The sequence below is a fragment of the Varroa jacobsoni genome, unplaced genomic scaffold (genome assembly GCF_002532875.2).
Source record: "Varroa jacobsoni isolate VJ856 unplaced genomic scaffold, vjacob_1.0 scaffold_1424, whole genome shotgun sequence".
NCBI lineage: Eukaryota > Metazoa > Arthropoda > Arachnida > Mesostigmata > Varroidae > Varroa > Varroa jacobsoni.
The window spans coordinates 296,836-306,711 of record NW_019214326.1 but is presented as its reverse complement, the minus strand read 5'-3'; the positions used below and the strand labels follow the sequence as shown (position 1 = coordinate 306,711).

The 9,876-nt window shown below is 41.2% G+C and overlaps 1 protein-coding gene and 1 long non-coding RNA gene across 4 annotated transcripts in view; one reads left to right on the top strand and one right to left on the bottom strand.

Moving 5' to 3' along the window:
- Positions 1 to 10: 10 nt before the first annotated feature.
- LOC111269928 (integrin alpha-8) overlaps positions 11 to 9,876 on the bottom strand; it is a 42,735-nt gene continuing 32,869 nt past the window's right edge. The window contains exons 3-17 of the mRNA XM_022849857.2: positions 8,617 to 8,701; positions 8,103 to 8,373; positions 7,224 to 7,420; positions 6,541 to 6,755; positions 6,079 to 6,307; positions 5,788 to 5,934; positions 5,232 to 5,355; positions 4,795 to 4,934; positions 4,292 to 4,347; positions 3,838 to 3,981; positions 3,461 to 3,532; positions 2,726 to 2,999; positions 2,236 to 2,513; positions 876 to 1,265; positions 11 to 505 (exon numbers count right to left, since the gene is read on the bottom strand). Coding sequence (XP_022705592.1) covers positions 56 to 505; positions 876 to 1,265; positions 2,236 to 2,513; positions 2,726 to 2,999; positions 3,461 to 3,532; positions 3,838 to 3,981; positions 4,292 to 4,347; positions 4,795 to 4,934; positions 5,232 to 5,355; positions 5,788 to 5,934; positions 6,079 to 6,307; positions 6,541 to 6,755; positions 7,224 to 7,420; positions 8,103 to 8,373; positions 8,617 to 8,701 — 3,072 coding nt within the window. The 3' untranslated portion in view covers positions 11 to 55. The remainder of the gene's footprint in view (positions 506 to 875; positions 1,266 to 2,235; positions 2,514 to 2,725; positions 3,000 to 3,460; positions 3,533 to 3,837; positions 3,982 to 4,291; positions 4,348 to 4,794; positions 4,935 to 5,231; positions 5,356 to 5,787; positions 5,935 to 6,078; positions 6,308 to 6,540; positions 6,756 to 7,223; positions 7,421 to 8,102; positions 8,374 to 8,616; positions 8,702 to 9,876) is intronic.
- Positions 1,044 to 5,758, top strand: LOC111269932 (uncharacterized). 3 transcript variants are annotated; one of them, XR_015314732.1, is made up of 4 exons: positions 1,044 to 1,124; positions 2,262 to 2,413; positions 2,892 to 3,094; positions 5,250 to 5,758. It is a non-coding gene; the product is annotated as an uncharacterized LOC111269932 (long non-coding RNA). The 3 variants fall into 3 exon arrangements; XR_002686001.2 differs by lacking the exon at positions 5,250 to 5,758 and adding an exon at positions 3,832 to 4,219; XR_002686002.1 differs by lacking the exon at positions 5,250 to 5,758 and adding an exon at positions 3,468 to 3,551.

Here is a 9,876-nt window from a genome sequence, read left to right as displayed (position 1 = left end):
TATAATATACCGCTGTGTATTCTGTTTCTCTAATATTAGCGTGCTGTAACCCTGATCAAAGCCTCGAATCCCGGAACGTGTTATTGTCGTTTTTATCGACGGTATGGTCGACCATGTTATTTATCGGTGAATGCGGGTGGCCGACATGATGCTGAGGCGCCACAATGTGTGTTTGGTGATCCGATGGCATTGTTAGCAAAATCGGCGAAGCAGATTGTGGTTCTTTTTGCATTTCGTCAAGAGCTTCGCGGTCGGTTCGTCGGAAGAAGCCACATTTATATAGGGCGATGACAATGAGTGCGACCATCAAAAGGCCGAGCAGGACTGCAATGAGTAGCCACCACCAGGGTATACCCGGTCCTAGCGGCCGGCCTTCGCGGAACAGGCCGGTTTGTATCTGTGCAACCTTCGAGTGTTCATGTGCTCCGAAAGAAAACTGTTCAACGTTCGCCACGCTGATGTTGGCACGACTCCTGTAGGCAATGTGTTCAGGAATGACGCGAATCTGAGGGAAGTGGCAAAATACTCTTGTTTAGTAAGCATTCAATATGAATATATCATTGGTAAATAGAAGGCTCGCTGAAAGGCGCAGACCCTAATCGTAACGAAGCCTGTCGCTGTAATCCTTACAAGGAAAAAAAACTATTGAAAATATAACCCCTTTTTATACGGAATGACAGTAATCCTGTTAAAAGCCTGATCGGCTGGTGGAGGCTACGCTTACAAAGAACTGAAAAAAAACCAGCTAGTGGTTTTTCTCTACCAATTTTCTATCAGCGAAAATGAACATGACTTTTTTGTTGGCTCTTGTTTTTGTCAAGAGTGAACATCAGGCCCTGGTTGGTGTAGTTGACGTACGCAAGTATGATACGAACCTCATCGATGAGCTTAGTGATATTCAGTTCCAGATTGACAGCATAGGTCACTCGTGACTGATCCCCGATGAATGGTCCGAGTCGACAGATGACCCGTTTACACGTAAACGTATCACAGTCAATGACTAGCTCTCGAATGCTGGACGTTGGCAGTGTAAGAGACGCGCTTGAGGGAATCAACGATGACGAAGATGATGCCAGTCGTTCCAGCGCAACGGGACTCGCGTCGGGGCTACGTTTTCTGCGCAGGTTTGTTGATGTGCATTTTACGTCGACTGCCCCATGTGTATCCCTCTCGCCATAGGACAGTATCTTGATGAAATGATGGTTGGCCGCATAGGCTTTCTTTGTTGCTACCGGCACATCTATATGCAAGTGTACCAATTCGACCTAAAAACAAATTATCTCAGACTGTTTCTCTGTTCTTCTAAGCTGCATACATAACAGAGCTAATAGAAGCCAGGCAACATGTTAATGCTATGAGAAGTCCATTAATTGAGCTGCTCCTGACCGAATAACACGATCCAGAAACGGTGACAAAACTATAAGGGTCCGCCATGTTCTACGTTCGCCCGAAAAAAAAGCACAATTTACCATAAGTTGTTTATCTTAAATTTCGTTATACGTGTTGAACCTATGCAGCCCGTATGATGTTAGTCACTTCCATAGAAGGGATCCGCCATTTCTAAGGGGGCCAAGAGCTTATAGATTACTTATAGATCTGATTTCATTGTTACAACATTCGTCTGCTACTATGTCTTGCTCTCATATATTGAATTTAACAGTTCGCTAGAATATACCCACAGAATTATCAGAGGTTTAGTTAATGCACACGAGACCCACTAGAAACTGTGAAGGTATGTCAATAGGCTGTTTGTGAGAGCTCTTCTTATTTAGTATAATATAACTACCATTCACTGCAATTATAGCTTTGATTCGCGACCTAAAGTAATAACTAATTATCTTATATACATATATAATAAATAAGAGTAATCGTGCGTTGAGCGTTATTGGCAGGTGTGAACAGATACGATACATGAAAAATCCCAGCGAAATTAAATTTTAGGTTAACAATAGGCTAAAAATCCCAGAAATCGAATTGCTCAAAACGGCTAGAGGGTTCGAAAGGCTTATCTGAATGATCCAATAAACAACTAGTATTCTTCTCCCTGAAAAAGCTGTCAATTCCCGTATCAATAACCTAAATTTGCCGACTTTTTTGGATCTTTGCTTTCTGTCGAGCATTTAGCGGATAGACATCTTCGCTGGAATATAGACTACACAGTCTGTGTAAACAAAGGAACCAACATATATATATATATATATATATATATATATGTAATATGCAACTTATGCTTACAGTACTATCGTGGTACTTTGTCACAGTGTAGACGTGTTGAAATTGGGTTATCGTCGTTGTCCTATTAAACATCGCCGTTTGCTGGACATCGCTGCCCGAGACGCCTACATCAGCCAGCTTCACCAAGGGGAATTCAAGGCTTAGCCTATTCTTGGCGGCATTCTCGTCTTTCGACTCGGTAATCAATTCTACATCTAGTCCAACCGTTGATTTAGCTTTAACCCGATCCAGGTCTGGGTCAAGATCGAGCTTAATAATCATTTGACGGCTTGCGCCAGCTGTGAACAAACCATGGTACAAGTTCGCATGTTAGCCGCTGAAGTATTATTTTAATAGTATCAAATGTAAATTAGCATTTAGTTAATTAATATGATTTGTTTATTCACAACAAAATTACACAGAAAATAATAATAAATTTCCTTTATCGTAGGTCGATATAGGTTGAAAACATGCCAGTACAGTCTTGATCGAAATCTAGGTAATAACCTACCTGGGAGCTGTGAGTCAACGAGACATTTCAGCTCTGAATTGTCAGATTTATTATTACGTTTGCACTTGTCAGGATTGTTAAAAGAGAGTCCCTCGCGTAGACGTACGATCAAAAAAGTGTTAAAAGCCGTATCCAGGCGTTTATCAGCAGATACTTCAATTTTCAGCTCCAGTGGTCTGCTTCGGCCTAAAGCAATCGCTGTCCGATTTGCAACGCCATTAATTTGCGCTGTCACATGAAGCCGTACCTTACAAAGTGGGTCATTGCAAGGCACCTAGAAGCCCACGTGAACGGAACATAAAAGATCATAGCAGGAAATTTACGGAGTCACAAAAGATCAATAAGTGTATAATTATATATCTAGTAAAGGTAAGATCAACCGTTCCTTTGGTAGCTCTTTGTCACAGTATGGTTTCAATAGAGTTTTTCGCACGCTTGTCCACGCGACGCAATTTCAATATGAAACATATATATCAACGCGAACGATATTGACCACCGCCCGTTGGTGTTTGAAATAGCAGTATAGCGTTGTTTTTAAACGCCGGCCTTATCTACGCGTGTCATCAAATGGAGGTTATTTATTATACTACGCCGTAGAGTGAATTTCAACATGTTGCTACTTGCGGTGTATTATAGGTACCTGTATTTGCTTGCCATTGAACTGGCCTTAATAGTCTTTCTACAGGTACTATCAGCTTCTAGTTGAAAGCACGCATGCACTACATCGATACTTACTTTATAGCTGATTAGTGAGGTGACGACGGACGGTGTTGGAACTACCGGGCAATGCGCACAGAATTCCAGGCTCTGTTAAAACCATACGGAATAAACAATCATCAATTACTTATCAGACGGTCAATATTTGGTCAAAAATTTTGTACTCTAATACGATACCTATTAATGTCAATAGTCCGATTCGTTCATTCAAGATGATGCCCGATCTCATCTTACGCTTACTTGACCGCATCGTCCGAAAAAGAATCATTCTCAATTGTCCTTTCGCCGCTGACGTTAAACGTCACCTCAGACTATCAACACAAAACATACAACAGGAAGTCTATATGCTTCGCTATATCAAACCCGGATAACGTTTCTAACGACTTTAGGCTCACCGATGAAGTTTGAACAAGAGATGTTTTCATACGAAACTCGACGGGTTGGAGAATGTCCTGCGACTGCCGGGTGTCATTCAAAACCGTCACAATTCCCACATTTACGTCGATACAGACGATCTTCTTTGGTCCCCCCAGAAGTACCTGAAATTCGTCGGAATACGTTAACGGGTGACCATAGCACACAATACGTTCATGAGGGACTGATGCTTGTCCTGAAAATGATGAGGAACTAAGGACGAAATACAAACTTGTTTCGCTTTGACTGAGGCGCAAGTGCTTCTAACCACCTCCTGAGTATGCTTTAGCCAACGAAGCAAATGCTGTCAGTATTTGTTGTTTGGTGGAAAAATAAAATTAGAAGGTAAATGAGTTATCCATATGCCCCAGAGTGAATATGAACAAATGTGGAACATTTTATGCAGTTTGAAAACGGTGTACTTAAGATCCCTACTTCATAGGTTGCCGTCGCTCGGTAAGCACTCGTATTTTTCTGGTCCTGCACGAGGCCTGAAAAGGGCCAGAAAAGAGCGTTTCTGTTACAATGCATATCTCGTATGTGTATAATATATATATATCAGATATATATTCAATGTGATTTTAGATTTAATATAAAAAAAAAACACAGTTCATGTGGTTAGTGTAATAAGTGGGTTAAAATGCGTGTCTGTGTTTTGAAAGTCGCTAATAGTAAAAGGCTGTTATAGGTGTATAATATTATATACGCGCATTCTTCTAAACTAAATTCGTAATTGTTGCTTGTTGTTGTTGTTTATTTATCGTCCAGCCATTCTATACTGCCTATTAAGAACAGTACGTGTCAAATATGCATTGTCAATAAGGGTGTCATCTGTGAGGAAAATAGGCCAATCCGTAGGCTTTAATACTGATCAGTGAACAGCTCTACCAAATATTTGTATTTGTATTGTAAATATTTGTATCGTAAAGAAAACGTGCCTCTGATGCTTGACCTAGTTGGATCTGCCTGGAATCGAAGTTTTACAGGAAGTTCTCTGGGGGTTGTCGTTGAGCTTCCCTGTCTAGCTGGGTGTTCATAGCTGACACAAGCGGTCAGTTTTGTACAGAAGTAATTCACTCTGCAAACGCGAGGAAGATCGACGACGTGAGAAACGAATTTAATAGACCAAAAAATATCTTATAGCAATGTACGTCTGTTCACACACGAGCATAATATTGTCCGATTTGTCGTGGGCCTCCACACAATCAATGAACATGAAAATGAAGGTGGCCTCGAGTTCCGCGGGGGTGCTCTACACTGCAGATGAAAATTTAATATTAAATTCGATTTCAGTGAACTGCAAGTGAACAGATAACTTATAGATGGTCATCGTCTAGCCTATTACATGTGTCGATTTCGCGTAACAAGCGTCTACCTGTCGTTTACATTGCAGTCCCCGGGTCCTTCAGGAACAACGTTGTGTTCTGCCTTAATGGTTGCATTAATGAGCACAACAGGTCGTCCCTGATAGACGAATCCATGACCGCTCAAAACAGCACCTAAAATCGTTAAACATCAATATGCATCGCCAAAAGATGATTAGAGCGTGGCATTTGCGTGGCTTCCTTTATTTCTATAGATATTGACATTAGGCACAGATACGCATAGTAACCTAACCTTTGCCGCCGTCATACATGTGGTGAAGACTAGTGGCATTCCTTTTTTTTTTCGATAAAAATACCATTAATTATTATAGTCGTTATTACTGGAGTCCGCTTTTTGTCATTACGGAAATGTTTCAATTTGCTTTTTGACTTTAGTTCGATTCGAACTAGGCAGTACCTTCCGGTGTTAGCCCAATAGAATGATTAGAAGGCCTGCAGTAGGACATCAAAGCGTAGCGAGTCAATCTCACATTCACAGCAGTATCTATTTACTGATATGAAAGCCTAACAGAAAGAAAGCAATCTATCTAACATCGAAGTTTTTACCGATCGCAACATCTGGATATCCATTGCCGGTTAAATCATTCCCTTTAGAGATAGCAAAGCCGAAACCTCGGACTAGGCTTTGATACTGTGCTGGAGGAACGATTCGAATTGATGGGTATTCTTGGTTGTCACCCTTCTTTGTGCAACCTAGACCGAGATATAAACGGAAAGAAATAGGACTTTTTAGTTCCGTCAAAACTGGAACTACGGAGTTTTCTGTGTACGGAAATAGAGTTCCTTTATAAAAACATCAGAAATTCGTTTACAATTTAAATGATGCACGTGATTCACCTTTAAAGAGGTAAACGGCCCCTGAGCCACCGTTCTCGCGCTCCTCGAAAGGCGCTCCAATAGCGACTTCGTCACAACCGTCCTTGTCGAAATCTCCAACACGAACTATAGTCCAACCAAAGCGTGCACCCTTGCCGCGATTTGAAGCTTGCAGATAATGCGTCGGTTGAACATCAATGTTGTCCTCGCGACCCAAGTACACGTATACACGACCTTGATCGAAAGAGCCCTGCAACATTTAAGAGTGAAGTGTTGAGGCCAACAGCATTTTACCGTCAATATGCTTCCTCAGTACACTCATCGCCTAATATAGTCAGTCAGCTTCCCATCTCAGCTATAATATACACCAAGCAGATTCCAATGGTAGCTGATAGGGGAATATCATTATGTATAAAGAATACACGAAAAAGATAATACTAAACGCTAACGAATAACGAAATAATGATGGGGTACGGTAACAACCTTGGACAATTTTGTCGTAACTATTCCATTTCGGTCACGGCTGTCCTCTGTCGGGGAGTACATCGGTGCTCCGACAAGCAGGTCGTCCTTTCCATCTCCGTTGATATCTGCTACGGCAACAGCTGCTCCAAAGTATTCTCCCATCTGAGTGCCCTGGCGTATAGCCTTAATGCCCCTATATTGAGTTGCAGCGTACGTACTGACTACCACTTGCCCTAAAAGTAATTACCGTGATCGTTAATCAATTTCGAATGCTAGAACTTCGTCCTTGTTTTCTTTTCCATGCGGGCAAAATTGATTTAGAAAGCATAACAAGTTTACAAATAAACAAATATTAGAGAAACCTGGGTCTGTTTTTATTATTATAAAAACAGACCCAGATTAGTTGGTAAATGATAATTAGTAAGCTGCATTAATCAACACAGTTCCCCACTCCAGATGTAAAATCGCAACGCGCACTCGCCAGCCGGATCGGTGCCTTCTGAGTTGACAGTACGTAAATAATGAAATAAAAGGATTTTCAGTATAATAGCTCCATCGAATAGGATCATACAATCCTGATCCAAAAGGCAATAATAACTAATCGAAATTACCAGCATTTTGCATCGATAGATCGCAAAAGCACCAAAAAAATGTCATTTCTTTTTTCAAAAGACAGGCTTTCATCAATTGAAGGTACTTACCAAACGTTTTCGCGCCGCGAGGAACGCCTTGCACGATAAAATATTCGCCTTTTATATAAATGTTAGCCACTGAATAGCCGGCATAGGACGCAGGCTCCTCAGCTGTGAAGGTTTCAACTCCAGCATGGGAAGGCAGCTCGAAAAGTATGGATTCGCCGCTCCAGTCCTCAAAACCTGGAGCGCCCACCAGCATATTCCTAGAAATACGCAGAGGACGATCATGCACAGCATATCATTGGACATCTCTGATATATATATATATATCATGATATATATATATATATCATGTCAAGGCCTAATTAATTTTTACACAAGTATTTCTTTCATATAGTTTTCATATAAACTTTTCTATTATGGCTGCAGAAGGGATACCCTTAGTACCCACCGGATCAATCAAGAAGCCGCCGGGCTTCTTCGTCATAAAACACCATTTTCAACGGTGGTCGTCTACCCGTGAATTCGAATCGGAGCTACTGGGCTGGCAGAGGACGCAATTACCATCCGGCTATTTCCAGTGCTTATAAATCGGTTTCCCTAATACTACTAGTCATGTGATCAAATGTGAAATATCAATGTCCATAAAAAATAAAAGAAGCGTAATGCAGTCCTTTTGCAGCAACAGGACGCATTGCTCATGGCTTCGGTACGTTACGCCGTTCGAATTATCGACAAAGCAAACATATCATGCCGCGATGCGGCCGCGACAATGTATAGGAGATACTAGAACAATTTAGAAACGGTCAATTTGCCGTTAGCAGTAGCGTACTAATACTACATCAACTATATATTGTGTAATTAAGCTTTTCGAAACTGCGGTACGAGGTAACTAGCGATAAGGTAACAAACAAGTGCTTGTCAGAGTATCAGTAACAAACTTACTTATCTCTAATGTCTATGGACATGCCCAGTTGTCGCATTCCATTCACGTAGACCAGCGTGCCAGCCGGACCATTTTTCCGGGTTAGGCCATCTAGCCTCTTAAATTCACCCCACTGGCCGAATTTTGCAAATGGATGAAAATTCTCTGTGAACACGTAACACGCACCTCCGATGAAAAATTGATGTTGTTGCGGATTTCGCATTTCGAGAATTTGACGGGGTGCACACACGGCGATGTTGTTATGTTCATCGTCATGAGTCATCGTAAGCCCTATTAATAAAACAGTGATCAGTTATTAGAACAGAATAACTAATCGAGTCTTCATTGGGCCTGAAATACGTGAACCAACGCCTTACTAGGTATTATTATTATTATTATAACTGATTACGGCAAATATTTGCGAAATATCTTAATTTTAATTGAGTAAATTATTATCTAAAATAAAAAAGCCGAAAGCCTTTCTTACATATACGATGAATGTTCTACATAAATCCATGATATAACTCTACTCACCTAAACTCATATTTGCTGCCTTTATGGTCCAGTCACCTTTTAGGGTAGGCCGGAACGTCTCATTATACTGCTGTGAATCAAATGTCTACATCACGAAAGCAAAAACACAGTGAGAAGCTGGAAAGACCTAACGTTTGACCAATTGTTCACTAATATGGCAGTTAAAAGGTACGTTCACGAAATTACTATTATTGTCCATTACAAAATAATTCATTCAGAGTTCCATTCGGTTATCGCTTGCTTTAAGTTATGGTATTAAGCTGTTATAAGCAAATCCGGCGGACAAAACTTTTGAACTACGCGCCGTTAGCAAACAGCTGATAAATATTACAGTTTAAACATCTCTGGGTACGAAGCACTTGAATCTAGCTGAGAACGAATGAGTTCGGACAACCTTTTAATCTATGAAATCAACGCTCCCTGGCCGAACCTTTGGTCCATGAAGGCCACAGTGTTACGCAAAGTCATCGAAAACTGATGAATACGTTAGGCAAGGTCTTAAGCGAAAGCAACGGAAGACTACAGCGTTAAGGACCAACGAGGAGGTGACCAGATGTTGAGATCCAAAGGACACGAACACATTGGACTCTACCGGCAAAAACCGGCATTTCCGTGCGGAGGAATTATGAAAACGTCACAACTGAGTGAATTGACTCCGGGCCAGTTCAAAATATGTGTCGCGTATTCTAGGGTAATTTGCGGGACACCAGCCTGGAACATGCGATCGCCCTAGACGAGATGTGATTCAATTTCCCTCCAGCCGGAATAGGATCAGGCGAATGAGTGGCGTTGCGCTGGGAAGATATCGAACTAGTCGTGGGGTGCTGTCGAGTAATTTTTGGCCGTAAAATAATGATAGTACTTACAGTAGAAGCCAGGGGCATCTGCTATAAGATAATTGCCGAAAATGAAACAATGAATGAAACCCACCGCCTTGTGTTAATTAAAAGGCCAACGGATTGTTGACGTTGAAGTCGAAAGCACGCAGTTTGGTTCATCGCCATGCCTTAAGTACTTCCTAGACTGGCCAAAAGCACGTGCAACGTTAGCCTCCGTCCACTTATTCTCTCGATTTAAGTTTCGATATTAAGCTTTTCCGTGCGCTTAGCTAGGGGAAACTAATAGACAAGTTTATTGCTTCAAGAAGCTACAGATACAAACATGACGTATAGAGATTGTATAAAACCAACTAGAACGTTAAGAGGAATATGAAAAAGAAATTAAAGAACACATTAAAACCATCATTCTAGCTTCACAAAA